We start from the raw sequence: 18,364 nt of genomic DNA, 5'->3' as shown, positions 1-18,364 counted from the left end.
AATTGGATAAGGAAAAATAAAAGGCTTAGACCATCTGCAACCCATCTCCATTTCCATCTTCATAATGAAGTTTGTAGTCAATTTTGTTCCAACATATCTCCATTTTTATTCTAAAATAGAGATCTCCATTTTTATTCTAAAATAGAGATCTCTATTTTTTCTCTATATTTGGAGATCTTCATTTCTATTTTACACTAAATTTTGGAAATCTTCATTTTTAACTCCAAATGGAATAGGGTTGGAGAAAAACTCATCTCCAAAATAAAAGTATTTTAAAGGAAAAAAATGGAGAAATAGGTTGGAGATGCTCTTATACTTGATCTTTATTATCATCTTGATCTAGTATATTTTTACCCCCAAAGTTATTTAATTTTTAATACTTTCTTACATTTTAAAAGATTACAAAATTATCATTGAGAAAATTAAAGATGAAAAAAATAAACTTGAAAATAATATGAATTCACAAAACAGATAATATAAACAAGAACATTTGTTTATTAGTAGTATCCAATACCATGTTCATCTCTGTTAGTATTGTGATTCCGTTTCGCCACCAAACAAGCCTCCTAAGATCGATGATCCACCACCGTCACTCGCTCCACCGTTAACATCACCACCACCACCAATGAGCATGTTCATAGCAAAGCCTTGACACAAACCTTGCACCATTGTATTCACCAACATTGGATTGCCAACTCCAGTAGGTCCAATGGGGCCTCCATTCGGACCATTAGGTCTTCCATTTGCCCTATAAGGTCTTGCATTGGCCCTATATTGGACTGGTCGACCCCTAGTTCTAGGCTGAATCCTGTTTGCACCTTGGTTCACGTTTCCATGTCTGTTCATATTTGTAGTACCACCTCGTCCATTTCTCTGCCTACCATTTTGACCGTATTGGTTCTGGTTATTCAATCCTGGTCCACCAACCGCCCCAACCATGGGTAAATACTGGCTATTGGGCTCTTCATTTAAATTACTATATTGTGAATCATCCATAGTCCCATAAGATTCACTCTCATCATACATAGACCTACTTCCTCCTGTGATGTCGCTATAGCTTTCGAAATCGTTTTCACCATAAGTCTCATCATAATCTTGATCACAACCATCATCTACGAAGTCACCTCCAACTTCAAAGTCACAATCACCATCTCCATCACCATAGTTTTCACCATAACTCTCATCGTAGCCAACATTATCTTCACCAGCATAAACATCATCAGTGCCATCACCTTTGCTGTAGTTATCATTGTTGCCACCATTATCAATTGCATTAGAGGGTCCAACACTATTCCCATTAAATCCCCGAGGTGCTGTAAATGCAGATGTTTCACGAGGTCTATTAACTCGTACGCTCACAGCCCCACCACGAGCTCTTATTGTGTTGTTACGAACATTTTGCACCCTTCTTGTTTGAGGTCCTCTAAGGTTTTGCATAGGACTTTTGGAACCTTGAAGACCACCACGAGGTCCATTAAGAGCCATATTCTTAGACCGAGTGTCAGAACCATTCAGGTTTGTATTTTTCTTCCTCCCACCACCTTGGCCTCGGTTCATACGAACTGATCTTGGTCCTTGTGAGTTATCCAAAGATAGTGGATAGAGATCAGCATCGGATAAATCATTACATTGGCTACGAGCATCGCTACTACCTCCAAAATCACTCTCACTACGAGCAACACTTAAACCATCGCTATAAGCCACAACCTCAAGCCCATTACCATCAACGTCTTCTCCCTCATCATTAGCCTCATCAACGTTTTCTCCCTCGTCATTAGCCTCTTCAACATACAGACCACCTTCATATTCAACATCGACACTAACATCAACCTCAACGTTAAACTCTTCGTTCCCTACACTACCATCGTAGCCACTCCCATCCGTTGACCCTTGCCCAAAACTCTGTCTTACCTGACCAATAAGTTCATTTGGTCCAATAGGTCCAACCTGAGCATTATAAACCAAGTTGTTGTTATGTCTTCTTGGTCCATTGACAGCAACGTTTTGAGCTATAGGCCTTGTCATGGGCATGGGTCTGGGTCTGTTACTGCCTTGATTAGACATAGGAAGCGAGTTTTGATGCTGAGGATGTCCGGTTTGATGAGTATGAGGAATAGGTGAAGAAGCGCTATGTTGAAGGAGGTGAGGATTAGGAGCAGCGATGCAACCGATATGAGCGTCGAATTCACAGGGTATGCATCGATAGAGCCACTGGTCCTTCCCGATCTTAAGGCAGATATCACATGAGAAACCTTTATTGGCTCCATAGGGAGGGTGAAACGTGAGTTTAAGGTTATGTTGCGGATGAGAATTGTGGATGATTGAGAGCGGCTTGTAAGCACAAAGAGAATGGATGTCGAAGTCGCAGAGAGAGCATTGGTAGCTAAAACCAGTCCCATGGACGCCACAGCCATCACAATTGAAGTATCCACCATCGTAGACAGGAGCAACAAGAAGGCTAAGTGTATGAGACGGGTGAGAGGGATGTGTTATGACCTGCTTCATCTTGCTGCACGACTCATGTAGAGAGAAGTTGCATGGCCTACATGAGTAAACCATGCCGTTACCTCCGGCGAGTTTGCAAGCTGAGCACGGTGGTGATGCCGTCGCCGGGGATAACTGAAGTCGGTGTGGGTGGCTGAAGTGGTTTATAAAGCTATTGTTTTGAGACGTCGTCGGCTTTCCCATTTTCTTTATGTGTGTGTGTGTGTGTTTTTTTTCTTCTTCTTGGTCTTAAAAATGAGATTGTTACTTGTGAGAAACACAACTTAGAGTTAATAGAGATAATAGGGTTGACTTTGGTGTTAATAAAAGAGGGCTAAGTCAGTCAACGGAACGCGTTGCACGTCTCTTCATGTGTGATGAAATAATACACATTGACTTTAACTAGTTGCACATTCTAATTATATGTGGTTTGGTTCCTCTTATCTCTCTTTATTTTGTCTTGTATAGACATATATAGGTGTATTTGTTTTAAACAAGAGGGGTATATTTGATATTCTAGTTTTTGTTGACCAAGAAAGAGTTGGATCGTAATGCAAAAATTTCAAACGTGGACTGTCTTCCTAATACATTGAATGTATCTTGTCACACAATATCAAGTGTTTGGCTTTGTGTTAACTCATAAAATATAGCGTTTTCATATTCGTAAATTTAGACATGTAGTTAAACCTCTTTCATATTCGTAAATATAGACTACGATAACCGGCGGCAGCGTATATATGGTTCCTTCTTGAGCGGCATCTCTCGAACCGGCGACCTCTAAACTGTACTAAAAAATCTTTACCACTTGAACTATCGACATTTGGTAATAACTTTGATTTTTTTTTTTTCTTGGGCAGCAAAATACTAATACTGACTACAACATCAAAGAGTTCTCTAGAAGACAAGACAACCCATTCTTGTCAATTACCACATTGTCTCGACTTTATATATATATATAGGTCGATGCCCAAAATTATTTCCAATTTAATCATCTTCTGAAATAAACTTATTCAACAATGTGCGTTTTCTTTATACTAGACTACTAGTAAGATGAATTTGTATAAAGTATATATAACTTCAAAACTAAAAAGCATAAACTAATTAGCTAACTACAAATGTTCACTCGTATAGTTTAAAATAGAACATATTTATTATATAAAATCGTGAGATAAATAATATATATTCATTTCATTATATATATATATGAATTAATTAGTATTAATTATTATAAAAAATACTATTAACAATAATGAAATTGCATGTATATATATGTATGGTATTCCCATTGAAATAAAACTTTTTATTATATCAAAACGTAAACATATTGGATCAAAGAGTATGAACAATTATATTTTTTAATTTAAAAACAACAACAACGATTTTGTGAAGGAAGTCCATGGAATAAAATGCAAGTACCATTTTTATAAGACAAACCTACACAATATTTAATGCAGTCTTTTTTCAAGAATCCACCAGTACAATCTGGTCCACAAGTCGGAGGTAGAGCTTGCACCCTAATTCCCATTTCAACTATCAATCATGAAAAGAAAAAAAAAGAAAAAATCTTGTTTTCTTGAAGAAAGATACGAAATTGTAGATGTTATAGTTAAATATATATATTTGAAATAACATGTACCTGAGAGAAAGTCACATGCAATAACCAGCGTAGCAACAAAAATGCATGTAACAATCAATTTGGAGGAACCCATTTTTAACAAACCAATATTGTATATTTCTCAGATATAGTTTTTTTTTTTTTGTCAACAATGTAAGATATGTTTGATGTAGATTAATTGAGAATGAAATGATCTATTTATAACATAAAACGTTCATATATAGTCACAAATTATTTTTATGTTTGTGTACACGTTCTAATCATAGTCAAATTTGTTTCCCTCTGTAGTTTTGTTAATATGGTATATAATGATTTTTAACTCTAAAAAGTTATTTGACCCAAGGAAAAATAAAATAGAAGGTAAATCATTGGTCTGGTCAAAAAATACATAATCAACATTAACAATTTTGAATCCCGATTAAATTATTCTTCGCTTGCCTACTACATTACTAAGCTGCACCACTTCCAGAGTTCCAGTAGTTGCAAAAATTATCATGTATATTTGAATATAGGACCGGCCCTGCTTTTGTGGATGTTGATAATATATTGTCTAAGATCTTCGAGCAAATTCTTGATTGTTCTGATGGTGATCTTACGTATGAACCAAGAAACCGGTGGCACATTAAGAAGAGTACAAGGCTGAAAGATCTGCTCCATTGTCACCTTTGATCCAATCCTTCCTTTTCCGCCACTACATTTTTTGTACTCTTCATCATTAATCCGCGACCTAGACTTGCATAAGCGTTCCTGATCTGCGTATAGTGGCTTTATTTTCCAGCTACCCTCAAACACTTTCATGCACGACATATTCTTCTTCTTATATTTTGCCTAAGCAAGAGATCAACACATTAAATCACCTAAACACACAAAAACAGTTGTGTTCATGTGAGGGGATTCGGAGAAGCTTCTTACAGTAAGATTTTGATGGTTTTCATCGATGACTAGATGTATCGGGATAGCTATAGTGCACCCAAGGACCTTCCATCTCAAAGTTTTTTTCACATCCGTGATCTGCCTCGGTCCATCCTTCTTCAAAACCTTTGTTGATTCGTTGTCCTTTTGTATGAATTAAAATGATAACACTTTTAATTACTGACAGTAACTAATTCACTAAATTTGAATCATACAATACAACGATATGAAGATAAAACAAACCAGACGTTGGCGAAACTCCCTGTCGAATAAACTGAAGAAATTCATATTTCTTGGATTAGTAAGCATCTCATAGACTCCGTGAGGAGGCCATCCCAATGTGAATTCTATTTTCAAATGGCAAACTCCCTTTTTTATTTTTACCTTCAAACATAATATATATATATATATAACCAAGTGTTAATTTAGCATTTATATATTCTTCTTAATTCTAGCAATTCCTCTCTAGTATTTGCTGATTTGCTATTACCTTCACCGTAGCAGGAGCATCATACCATGGATGCTTGTTATTATTTGGAATCCAGAGTGTTACTTGCCTCTTCAGCTCAGCTAAGTCATAATATTTAGGATCGGTAACATACAGTGGCATCGATCTAACATGTGAATGTTTCTTGTACTCGGCCTAAAATAACAAGAGTTGTAAAGTGATCGGTAACATACAGTGGCATCGATCTAACATGTGAATGTTATTTATATTGTTTGCTGATTTGCTGTTAATTACCTTCAACTTAGGGTCCACATCAGGATCCCAGTACCAAGGTTCCTGAATATTAGAATCTTCTTCTGAAACTGAACTAGAATTAACATTCTCACGAGGTATCTTAGACTCGGCCTATACAACAACAAGCCTAGCTAGTTATGATCTCACATATATGTGTAAGTAACCAAAAAACACTTTATATTTGATGATTTGACCAAAAACTTTCGGGTCGTTATCTGATTGATGAAAATGAAACTGACCTTAAGAGGCTGTTGAACGTTTTGATTGATCGAGCCACCAAACCTAGTAAAGACACCCATTTCTGTTTGAAAGTTTTTAGTGATCCATAAACTATACTTACCTTATGAGAGCAAGAGTACGTAAAATGACTATCTAAAGCTTGCATTTAACATGGCGTGAGTGATCTTATTAAATACAATGTGTACATGTTGAGAGAAAGATTTACAAACGGAAAACACAATAAAGTAGGCAGCTCCATTCTCGTGAGTTATTGACGTATGCGAGACCTATACATAAGAAGAGAAAATCTCCAAATTTGGTGCCAATTTTAAATCTATTCGTGATTTTAAGCATAAATATATAGCAAGTTACAGAATCATGAGTTCTGTGTTTGGGTATCGAAAATTACAGAATCGTGATTTTCTCGTTTCGGCATGGACAGATGTAAAAACTAACAAAATTTCATAAGATAAGATGATAATTTTTTTTCATTCTCTATGTAAAAATTATGGTCCTAATATCGATTGATCATAAAATATATATATATATATATATATATATATCTTATATAATATGACAAAGTTTTTTTTAACTTTGCATGCGTTCTATTTTTGCGACACGTGTACTTTACATTAATTTAAAGTTTGATTTTTTAAATTTATTTATTTAGAAAAATATTCATTTCTTTTATCTTCGATCCACTACCAATCTTTAATTGTTTTTGGTTTGTATTCTTTAATATTATTTGATAGCAAGAATCTATATAGTTTACTTTGGTAAAAAAAAATCGTTTTACAAGAATATATTTCGTCTAATTAATTTATAAGATTTGTAAATTCCTCAGTAATGTTATTTTAAATTTCTTCACTCTTCGTCTACCAAATCTTTAATTATTTTGTGTTTTTAATTTATTATTATTTCATACTTCACTCTTCGTCTACCAAATCTTTAATTATTTTGTGTTTTTAATTTATTATTATTTCATAGTAAAATCTCTATAGTTTGCTTTTGTTAAAGAAAAAGTAATATATTTTACAAAAATATATTTATTCTATTTTGTTTTTACTATTTATAAATTTTCACTTATTTTTTATCACAACCGTAACTTTGTTACTTAACTATTTTTATTGGTTTCACATGTCAATATTTACTATATATTAAACTATAATAATGTAGAGTTGTGAGAAATTGTAATATAGCACCACTCTATATTTTTTTAATATGTGTCATTTTTTCAATTTTAATGAAATAAAAAGACACATCATTGCTAATCTAAAACTAAATTGTCTACACACATTTTTAAAAATTTGGGATATTTTATTTGTTCAGTTTCTTTAGATTACATTTACTTCTCTCAATCAGTTACCTTTATGACATTATGGGTGGACGTTTTCTTTTGTTCAAACTGTTCATGTTGCAATAACGCATATGACCAAATTAATTACAATTAATATACTTCATAACTGTTTTTATTACCATAAATGTGATTACTTAGAATAATGTGTCAATGGAATTCCTTTCAAACTTCAAACAATGTTTAGTGTATTATATAAGATCTAATGCTCACATGACTAATAATGAACTAAACGATTACTCATTGTATTTCTTTCTTTTCCCATCATTTCCCATGGTATTTTTATTTTTATTTTTTCTTATGAAGTTTTTTAAAAAAAATATGATGTCTTGCAGTATATATTAATTACTCTATGACTATTTGAAGAAATCGTTTACAAAGCCATGTCAAAAAAAAATTTAGTATCAGAGTCTTGTCAATATTTATTAACCTCTTTCAAATGATTATTTTTTATGATAGTCATGATTTAAAGTTTTGCATTGTTTTGTAATATGTTTTTTTTTTTAACTTCAAACTGTAGTTGGAAGTCTTAAGTGATGAAGATGAGCCTAGTGCTTGACTCCTAAAGCATAATCTCTTTGGCTTTGAACATTCACTCATAATATTGTAGTTGTAAGTCCCTTAGATTTCTCCTCTTAAGTCCTCTGATCTTCAACTACAATATATTTCTAAGTTTATGTTTTGTAAATTTGCTTTGTTTTTCATTTTTAAAAGTTCTTTATCGCCACTACAAAAAAAAAATATTTTACTTTGCATATTAATAAAAAGATTGAGCCTAATTTTACAATGCATATACACATGGTCAAAAGATCAGGTACTTCTTTATGCCTCTTTTGAATCACTTCCCAAACTTTACAACATCCTTTCGCATTACACGGAAAAACATTACATATTACAGAGATTATTGTAAATATTTAATATATATATATATACACATATTGTAACCTCAATACTTTCATCATAGACATATGTCAATCGTTAAAAGTGGTATAAACTAACAAGTAGATTAACCTGTACAAAAGCAAAACTACTTTTATATCACATTGGTATTTTTGAATTATCAATGCATATACACATTGTTTAAATTAACAAGTAGATTAACCTCATGTCTTTTTCCTGTAACCCTTACTCCATCCGTCATTATGCCAAAAATGCTTACACCATTTCCAGTGGTTATCTATATTTTTTTTGGTTTGAATTTTATATTTTACATTTAGAGTATAATTTTGATAAGATATGGTTTAGTATTTAGAGTATAAGATCAAAAGCATGATGCTATTTTAGTATTTTTAGAATTTTAAAAATAATTTGCTAAATTTAAAACCAAAACTTATTTTTATGCAATATGTGAAAATTGTCCTTTACACTTCATAATTATAAACTTATAAATGTATGTAAAATTCTTTTCAATGCATATATAAATAATATCATGTACATTTCATATATAATTTAATAAAATTTTATTTTACATACATATATTTGATTTTTATAACCCACGCATCGCGTGGGTAACTTTCTAGTATATATATATATATATATATATATGAGTTGGTATATTAATGTATAATTTTTAAAAAATAATAATAATTTTCTCCTAGAGCTCATCTTTATAAAAAATATGGGAAAATTGGAAATAAAGGATCACTAAAAAAAATTGTTCATCTGGACCTTTTTTGAAAATGGTCATTTTTACATAAAATACCCATAGAATTTGAAAACCCCAAATTTAACAAGTTTTAAAATGTGAAATATAGGAGAATAAGTAGATATACAATAATAGAGGTAATATAATTTTTTACAAAAAAATAATGTATAAGTTGTTTTTTTTATGGATAAAATTTGATATAAAAAATTTAGAAAACGTTTTCTGCTATTCTGAAAATTTAAGATGATGTGTTCTAACATTTTGTACATGTTATACTAAATTCAGGAATAGTTTATGTTCTAAATAGTTTAGAGGCCCGAAATTCAGAATTCTACAAAATTCAGAAATTATATTCTACGATTTACTCTATGTTCTAAACATTTTAGTATACTCTTTCTACGATTTACTCTATGCTCTAAAATTGTTAGAATATGTTTTATTCATTTTACTCTATCTCTAAGAAAATTAGTAGATATATACTACAAAAATATAGAATGTATACTCTGAAAATTTTAGAATTCACTAAATATAGGAAGTGAATCTTTAAAAAAGGAAACTAAATATTAATCAGGGAAAATTAGAAATAAAGGATCACTAAACAAAACTGGTAAGCATAAGTAAAAAAAATTATCAATATATATATATGATCAATTGGCAAATTTTTAATGTCATGCGGTTCTTAACTTGATTGCTTCTGATTTTGATTATGATTATATCAAGAAGTACAGAGTAGATTAACCACAAATTTCCAAGATTATTATTATAATGGAATGTAATAATACAAATTGCCAAGAAAATCACTTCGATGATATCACTTCCACTTTCATCATCATGATCTTCTTTTGACGTCTGGATCAACGGATGTCTAGAAGTCGAGGATCTTGAAGACAATGGTCTCTTCAACACTATGACTTTAGTTACTTGATGACTCAATGGCTTTACATTAAAAGGCTTAATTTAGACACTACAACTCATAAAACAAAGACAGAAGATAAATCAAACCCAAAAAAAACTAGACCTTGAGAAACTGGTGAAGAACTCTTCCCTCTATAACAAGCTCGCTTCAAAGCTGCAATAAACGCAATTGAATTCCCCTTTCCTGGTTTAACAAAATAAGCACTCACGAATCAAGCTTCAATTTCAGTTTTCAGATCAACACCTATTTACACAAAGCAAACAGACCTCAGACCTGTCATTAAAGCAAATCTGACTCTGATCTTGTTAGCTTCAAGCATTCTTGAAATTTTTTGCCAGATTCAGAAGCTCTGAAGAACTTATGCTTTTTATCTTTCATGGTGAGACAAAGTCTTTAGCTCAATGTGTGAATGTGTGATAAACTCCGATAGATCTTCTCTTTCACCGTTTCCAGCTTCATCATCATAACTCTGTTTCCTCTGCTCTGCTTTAAAACTCGACGAGTCTTGCAAAGTCTTTGAGCCTCATTTTGCTACATTCCCTTGACTCACTTCTCTAATCCTGTAACTGGTACATCACAATCGATCTCCGTTTGTTCACTTAGCCTTAGAAATCTTAAGCTATCAAAATCGTCACAAGTGTCAAAATAGTTTCAAGAAGACGTCTCCGGCCGGCGAGGACGCGACAGAGGAGGAGAAAACGCGAGCTTTGTCTCATCTAGATCGTCGTTGCCGTCGTTGCCGTCGCTCAGAGGGTTAATCGTGAAAGTTGCAGCAGAATTAGTCGTATCCGTCTTCATGTAGCTTAGATTCACAAGGGGTTCTGGGTTAGGGTTCGAGTCGAATTATGACTCAGTCCGACTCATAATTATAAAGTTAGAGGTTTATAAACTCATAATTATAAAGCTAAAGGTTTATAAATTCATAATCTCATAAACTCATAATTATAAAGTTAGAGGTTTATAAACTCATAATTATATAAAGCTAAAGGTTTATAAACTCATAATTATAAAGCTAAAGGTTTATAAATTCATAACCTCATAATCTCATAATCTCATAATTCACGAGAAGCAGAGCCGCAGAGGAGAAATCGAAATGATTTGAAGTAGATCGAGATGATTTCAAGTAGATCCGAAATCGAATATCGCCTGAGAGGCTGAGAGAGAAAGAGGCGAAATGAAAAAAAAAAGTTTCCTCCAAATTGTAAAAACCCTAATTTTTTAGGGTTATTGGACGGCCCATGTCCAAACTAGCTTGGACCATATATCACTGGACTAAATTGGTTTTAGGCCCATTTGACCGTTTTAAATTTGGTAATAACCAAAACCAGTCCAAATTAATTTGGACTGGACAGCCCATGGTTTTAGAGCCCAATTGACATCTCTACTCAGTCGTCATGATATTTAGGAAATTATTATTATTATTTTTTAAAAATTAAGAATTTATATTTTTATTATTTAAATTTATATAAAATTGAGGATAAAACTGGGTTTTGATTATTATAAAACCTGTATGGCCAAACTTGTGAAAATAAAGTATATTTGGACATTTTTCTTAAAAAATATTCTTTATTTCTAATTTTCCCAAAAAATATTATATTATATTTTCAAAATATGATGCTGTAATATATTATATAATGAGAAATACCCTAGAATAGCAGTACTTTAAGTTTTTCTTCCAAATGTAGCACACATGTTTAAATATTCCTAATCTAGCATTTCTGAAATTATTGTTATTTATATAATTATTATTATATTCTACCGTATGCTTCATCTTCAACAATGTTTCAGAGAAGCCCCATGTTCGATTCACCGTTGTACTCCACCGCTTTTGTCGATTCCATCACCGGCCGAAGTATCTCCTTCTTCATCGTAACCACCTCTTCAACCTACACTGCCGGAACGATTTGCTTGTTCGAATCACCATCATCTTCCACCACTTTCTCGTCGGAGACAGTTACGATAACGGCGGAGGAAGAAGAGGTGTATCGATTGAAGAGATCTGGTAGACTGGTACGGCGGTTACGACGGAGCGAATCCATATGGCGATGGATGAAGATGAATCATTTAAAACAGAGTGTGGCGAGGTCAGTTAACATGTAGATCTGTTTTTTCAAATGCTTAGAACGTTTGTTCTATTCGTCTCTAATTTTTCTTAGCAAGTTTATGATGTGATGTGAAAAAGATTCAGAGTGTGTTTGATTTTGATAGTGAAGAAGTTGTGATTTTGCTTCATCTAATAGCTATGAATGATCCAATTTTACATTCTTTTTTGGTCTTTAATTGTTTCAATTCAAATAGAGAAATTAGTTGATAGAATTAATGTGATGTATTAGCTTGGTTCTCTTGCTGTGATAATTATTGAAGTAAGATGATTATTACAGATGAAGGTTGTGTTGCTCAAATGTTAAAAGTTTTTAAAGGAGAGTTCATTTGCAAAAGGGCAAATCATGGTGGCTACGGTGTTAGTGTTAACGTCTTGTGATAATGAACTTGGTGTTCTAATAATTGTTCATGTTCTGGGTGATTCTTCAGTTAGAGTTCAGATTCAAGGTAGGTATGAATCTAAAAGTCCTGAGTTGTTAAAATTGAATTCATGAACTGATCATGCTGTTGAATAAGGTTTTCAGCTTTAAACTCAAATGATTGATGATATATATGATGGCAAATATTTTAAGAACAAAGCAGAGAGTTGATGATGAAGATGGAAAAATGGGCTCTTGAGTGGAAGCTTGAGTTCATGTCATTATGGAAGGCCTTCCTAAAATTCAAGAATGCTTTCCTAAAATTCAAGAATGCCTTCCTAAAACCTATGAAATCCTTCCTATTTTTTTTCTTAAATGTGTTTTTAAATCTCTTTATATGTGTTTTGTCTTATTGTATCACATACTATTCCATTAGCGATAAATAGTAATAACTAGCATGATGTTTCATGAAATTAGGCCACTGTTCATGATTTGATGGATATTGAATTCACATAGATCGATGTATTCATATTGATCCAGGTGAATCAAATTGTTTAGTCCGATTCAAACAAGTGTTCCTGAATTGTATAAAATCCTTCCCAAATTTCATATAATCTTTTCTGAAATTCAATCACAATTAAAATAAAATGTTAACATAAACATATGATGCAGAAACATCATACAAGTACGAAAACAACCTAAAATGTTTTACAAGCATCATACATGTATAAAAATATAGAAAATAAAATTGAATCAAGGAACACAATCCTACAAATTGTCAACACACACCTCAATATGTGAAAGAATATTCCATCAGTGAGGGGTAATGATATCATTTTTGTGAATATTTGGGTGTTTCCCAATATCTAAGCTTTTTATGAAGGTCAACCTTAAGTTCATCATGAAATCCAAACTTTTTATGAAGATCATCCTGAAGTTCAAGAAATATTTCCTGAATTTCGTGGATTCCTTCCTAAATTTCCGAGAAGTGTTGGACGATGGATGTTGGGTGCTGATTTTTCAAGTTACGAGAACATGAGAAGGGATTATGCGAGCTATCAACAAAACTCAATATGGTAGCGTGTATGCTCCTTTTTTTTTGTTTTTTTCCTTTTAATGAAAGCCTTCCTTAAATTTAAGACATCCTTTCTAAATTTCTTGTAATTCTTCCTGAATGTTTGATTGAGAACATTTTTATATGCTTACCGATGAAAGTATAGCTACCAATCCAAATATTGAATACAAAACCTTCTTGAGTATGTTTTAAAATAAGTTTTATGGTGAAAACCATCCAAATTAGCTTTATTATCCAAAATCTCAATGAAAACAAACACCATATGAAAACATCATTTGATACATCTAAAGTCCCCATCTTGACCACTACAACATCACAAGTAAACAAACGCCACACATGGTGTTTATGAACCACCATTGATATATCTAAAGCCCACATCTTCTCCAATCTTGTATTAAAAAAACACACACACACTTATAAACTTTTAACTCATCCTCAAAGAATTAGAAAAAAGTAGATTTGTTCAAAAGAACCCATCAGAAATTTGAATAATTTCAATTTGGAATCTTTCTGGGAATAGGAAAAGATGAGATCATTATAGTTATCCACATCAAAGAAGAAGCACCTAGAAGAGGATTGTCTTTCATAGTCTAAAAACCAAATTTATACCAACAACAATGTCAAACTGCAACAATTGGTTTTCTGGGAAGAAACTTTCTTCCACAAAACTCATCACTTCCTCTCCTCCACCAATGTATTTCTCTTTCACAAAAACCCTCGACCACAACACCTCTGCTGCCGCTGAAACATCACCACCATTGTCTCTTTCTCCGGCCATTAGATTTTGAAGCTCTTCTTTGAATCCCCATCCATCGACCTATCTCTCTCACAACCACCACACCAAAATTCTCAATCGCAGCTCTCACGGTGTTACATGCCTCCATCGTCCGCCGCACAACGATGTCGTGTAAATCACAATACGATTCTCTCCGCCATCACAAAACCTCAGGCCTTCACTAATTTCATATCTAATGGTTTCAAAGGTTGAGGTTGGTTTGGAATCTAATTTCAGATCTAATGGCCTTCACGGTGTTAATCGCTCTTCGGATCTTGGTTTGGAATCCTCGAAGAAGAAAGAGTGAGAGAGATAGCAATGTCACGATTTTGTCTTAATATAATTATATTTTATTTTAATGATATATAAATTTGTGCTACTTTTGGAACTTTTAAATATGTGTGCTAATATTGGACTAAAAACTTAAATTTGTGCTGTTTTGTCAATTGCCCTTATATAATATACCACTCTAGACAAAAAAAAAAACGAACGGCACCTTCAAATCAAAGTTTACTTAACTGGATACTTGGCATTTGATTCGACAAACAAATTCAACATGTGACCACATACAATCTTATATATATTTGTTGAATTTATTAGGAAACTAAGTGATTATGGAGTTAGATTAAAATCAACAAAAGGCTTCCCTTTTTTGGGCTCAGAACTCTCTTTCTCTTTTAGAGTCTTTGACTTTCTCAGATAAAGAGCTTTGACTGGAAAACACTTTCCCTTTTGCAAAATTTCCATCGTTATCTTATCCTTTGCTTTGTTTTTTGAGAAATCGCGAGAGTTACTTTGTGTTTCTTCTTCCTTCTCAAGAACTTTTCGAAAATCTTCTGGTTTTTTACTGTTTTCTATCTTCAAGCTTTGGTGCTCAGTTAGCTTCTTCTGGGTTTCTACCTATGTCTTCCTCAATAGACAAAATTCTCATGGAGCTATCTTTAGAAGAAGAGGATGAACTGTATAATCTTCCGGATCTGCCACAATTCAGTTCATGCCAAGCCAATTCTCACAGTTTGATTGGTAGGATCCTGAATCCGGACTGTCAGAAAGTGTCTGATGTAGTTTTCAATATGCCAAGGAAGTGGCAAATATATGATCGGGTTAGAGGTGTTGCTCTTACGAAAGAGAGATTTCAGTTCATATTTAAATATGAACATGATCTAGAAGAAGTACTTAAGAAAGGGGTGTTTACTTACAATCAGTGGGCTCTAGCAATAGATAGATGGATTGAAACTCCTCCTCCGGATTATCTTCAATTCATTCAGATTTGGGTGCAGCTGAGGAATATTCCTGTAAATCATTATACGTTGGAAGCGATAACGTCTCTTGGAGAATTTGCAGGAAAGGTTATAGAAGTTGACTTTGATCCTACAAAGCCTCAAAATAAAGACTATGTTCGGGTAAAGGTTAATTTTGATGTCTCAAAGCCACTTCGTCGTTCTAAAGTGGTAAACTTACCTGATGGAGAAGTAGTCTCTATTCTCTATGATTATGAAAGGGTTCAGAAACGGTGCTTCTCTTGTCAAAGACTTACTCATGAACAAGATAATTGTCCTCTGTTCCTTCGGAAAAAACAAGGTTTAGAAGAAAAAATAAATAACTCATCTGAACAAGGAAAGATACCTACGTCACCTCTTCTCAAAGTCTCAGATCCACTTTTTGGTGTCTTATCAGAAGATCAAGTTGGCGTGGATCCAATCACAGGTAAAAAAAGAATATCTCTTGAAGTTATTGATGGTTTGCGGCAATTTCTTTTGCTATCATCGGACTCTGAACGTAAGATAAGAGAAGATAAAGTCAAAAGTTTTTGTAGCGTTTTGGGTCAGAAACCTTCTGCTCAACTTCCCGTTTTCAGACCTGGGCTCATCTCAAATCTTCCAACTGGTACCATTAACGAAAAAGGTTTGATAATGGCTTTAGAGCTTAATGATGCTCAGAAAGAAGATGAGAAGATGATCAAGGATAACAAACTACTTTTATCGGCTTCTCAAGTAGGATTATCCCCGAGTTCCCTTATGCAGCTAGATGAGGCTGATATCAATTTTGCTGAAGTTAGTTTGATTTCTAAAGAAGCTTCCTCAGCTTTGGGGACTGGTTTTTTGGAAGCAAGTTCTTCGGGGTCTACTAGACAGAAGTCTTATCAACGAAGAAAGCCATATAAACCTAGAAAGTCTTCTTCAGGTACTAATTCCCCTCACAAGCTTTCTGGGGTAGATAAAGTAGATAAAGGTTTAGATAAAGGGAAAGGGGTGATGAATAAGAGGAAGGGTTCTACGGCTTCAGATATATTAGCTAAATCTCCTAGGCTCTCAATTTCAGAGGCGGTCCCAAATGAGGGACTGTCCAATACTTAATGAGCCTTATGAGTTGGAATTGTCAAGGATTGGGGCGGCCTCAAGACTTGACAATTCCTCGACTCAGGGAAATTCGGAAAACCCTCTTCCCTGACATGTTGTTTTTAATGGAGACTATGCATAATAGGAATGTTTTGGTAGATTTGCAAGAATGGTTGGGTTATGATAGAGTGTTCACTATTAACCCTATAGGTAAAAGTGGTGGATTAGCTCTCTTTTGGAAAAGCAGCGTGGTAGTAGATTTTAAGTTTGTGGATAAAAACTTGCTTGATTTTCATGTTCATATTGGGGCAGTTAGTTTCTTTGTCTCTTGTGTATATGGTGACCCTTTTTACAAATCTAGACCTTTGGTTTGGGAGAAACTTATGAGAATTGGTGTTGAAAGGAAAGATAGTTGGTGTATGATAGGGGATTTTAATGAAATTCTCCATAATGGGGAGAAACTGGGTGGTCCAAGAAGAAGTGAATCTTCTTTTCTTCCTTTTGCCAATATGATCAGCGCTTGTGGAATGGATGAATTGCCTTCTATTGGTAACAGTTTTACTTGGGGAGGAATGAGGCAACAATTATGGATTCAGAGTAAACTGGATAGATGTTTTGGGAATAAAGCATGGTTCAGTCTGTTTCCTGTTTCAAATCAGAATTTCTTGGATAAGAGAGGATCGGATCATAGGCCGGTTTTGGTTAATTTTTTGTCATCTAGTGAATCTTACAGAGGTGTGTTTCGGTTTGACAAAAGGTTTTTAAATAAACCTAAGGTGAAAGAAGCCATTTCAAGAGCTTGGTCAAATGTCTATCAATCTAATGCATCTTCAGTTTCTGACAAGATCAGAGGATGTCGTAAAGCTCTAAGTAAATGGAAAAAGGAGAACAGTTTAAATTCTTTGGACAAGATCAATCATCTCCAAGCAGCTTTAGAGTTGGAACAGTCATCAGTTCTTCCTTGTTTTAAACAAGTTAACACAATCAAGTTTCAATTATTGAAGGCTTATAAGGAAGAAGAAACATTCTGGAGTCAAAGAAGCCGAGAGACTTGGTTAAATGAAGGGGACAATAATACAAAAAATTTCCACACTTCAGTCAAGGCTAATCGATCAAGGAAAAGAATTGAAAGTTTATTAAATCAAAACGGAGTTGCCCAGAAATCAGAAGCTTCTAAAGGAGAGGTGGCTACTTCTTACTTCATCAACTTATTCAAATCCACTCATCCAGGGAGCTTTGATGGGTTTTTTGCTGATTTTCAGCCTAAGGTTACTCAGATTATGAATGATTCCCTGATAAAACCTGTCACTAATGATGAGATTAGAAGAGCTGTTTTTTTCAATTAATCCTTCAAAAGCTCCAGGCTCTGATGGGATGACTGGCCTCTTTTTTCAAAAATATTGGGATGTTATTGGTGTTCAAGTCTCACAAGAGGTTAAGAATTTCTTCACCAACGGCTCATTTCCATCAGATTGGAATTATACACACCTATGCTTAATCCCGAAGGTAACAAACCCTACTTTAATGACTGACCTTCGCCCTATCAGTCTGTGTTCAGTCCTATACAAGATCATCTCTAAAATTTTGGCTTCAAGATTGCAACCTATTTTGCCACAGCTTGTTTCTCCATCTCAGTCAGCTTTTGTTTCAGAAAGATTGATTTCAGATAACATATCAATTGCTCATGAATTGGTTCATGCTCTTAGAACTCACTCAACTATATCTCAAGAGTTCATGGCAATTAAATATATGTCTAAAGCCTTTGATAGATTAGAATGGAGTTATCTTCGAAGTTTGCTTCTTGCTTTGGGTTTTCATAGTAAATG

The 18,364-nt window shown here is 33.6% G+C and overlaps 2 protein-coding genes and 2 long non-coding RNA genes across 4 annotated transcripts; all 4 read right to left on the bottom strand.

Annotated features, from left to right (window-relative positions):
• Positions 1–347: 347 nt before the first annotated feature.
• Positions 348–2,744, bottom strand: LOC104786965 (uncharacterized). The gene has a single exon (XM_010512447.2). It carries the CDS (start codon positions 2,686–2,688, stop codon positions 529–531), a length of 2,160 nt encoding a protein of 719 aa, XP_010510749.2. The 5' UTR covers positions 2,689–2,744; the 3' UTR covers positions 348–528.
• Positions 2,745–4,428: 1,684 nt separating this feature from the next.
• On the bottom strand, positions 4,429–6,149 carry LOC104786963 (uncharacterized). The gene is made up of 6 exons (XM_010512443.2): positions 5,993–6,149; positions 5,754–5,864; positions 5,502–5,654; positions 5,255–5,395; positions 5,012–5,155; positions 4,429–4,927 (listed from the first exon to the last, which is right to left on the bottom strand). The coding sequence occupies exons 1-6, from the start codon at positions 6,050–6,052 to the stop codon at positions 4,592–4,594; spliced, it is 945 nt and encodes a 314-aa protein (XP_010510745.1). The 5' UTR covers positions 6,053–6,149; the 3' UTR covers positions 4,429–4,591.
• Positions 6,150–9,892: 3,743 nt separating this feature from the next.
• On the bottom strand, positions 9,893–10,520 carry LOC147944033 (uncharacterized). The gene is made up of 2 exons (XR_015598030.1): positions 10,161–10,520; positions 9,893–10,070 (listed from the first exon to the last, which is right to left on the bottom strand). It is a non-coding gene; the product is annotated as an uncharacterized LOC147944033 (long non-coding RNA).
• A 4,188-nt stretch (positions 10,521–14,708) lies between these two features.
• Positions 14,709–15,786, bottom strand: LOC147944032 (uncharacterized). Its single transcript, XR_015557201.1, has 3 exons — positions 15,661–15,786; positions 15,399–15,570; positions 14,709–15,255 (listed from the first exon to the last, which is right to left on the bottom strand). It is a non-coding gene; the product is annotated as an uncharacterized LOC147944032 (long non-coding RNA).
• Positions 15,787–18,364: the final 2,578 nt, after the last annotated feature.

Source organism: Camelina sativa, chromosome 5 (genome assembly GCF_030686135.1).
Source record: "Camelina sativa cultivar CO46 ecotype springtype chromosome 5, ASM3068613v1".
Classification (NCBI taxonomy): domain Eukaryota; kingdom Viridiplantae; phylum Streptophyta; class Magnoliopsida; order Brassicales; family Brassicaceae; genus Camelina; species Camelina sativa.
This window is presented reverse-complemented; position numbering and strand designations above follow the sequence as displayed.

Excerpts from the sequence above, each read along its gene's own strand:
- LOC104786965 (XM_010512447.2), bottom strand. The coding sequence starts at position 2,688 with ATGGGAAAGCCGACGACGTCTCAAAACAATAGCTTTATAAACCACTTC.
- LOC104786963 (XM_010512443.2), bottom strand. The coding sequence starts at position 6,052 with ATGGGTGTCTTTACTAGGTTTGGTGGCTCGATCAATCAAAACGTTCAA. Across the intron at positions 5,396-5,501 it reads ATGCTCCTGCTACGGTGAAG|GTAAAAATAAAAAAGGGAGT; the intron begins GTAATAGCAAAT and ends TTATGTTTGAAG. Across the intron at positions 5,156-5,254 it reads GGGAGTTTCGCCAACGTCTG|GACAACGAATCAACAAAGGT; the intron begins GTTTGTTTTATC and ends TTCATACAAAAG.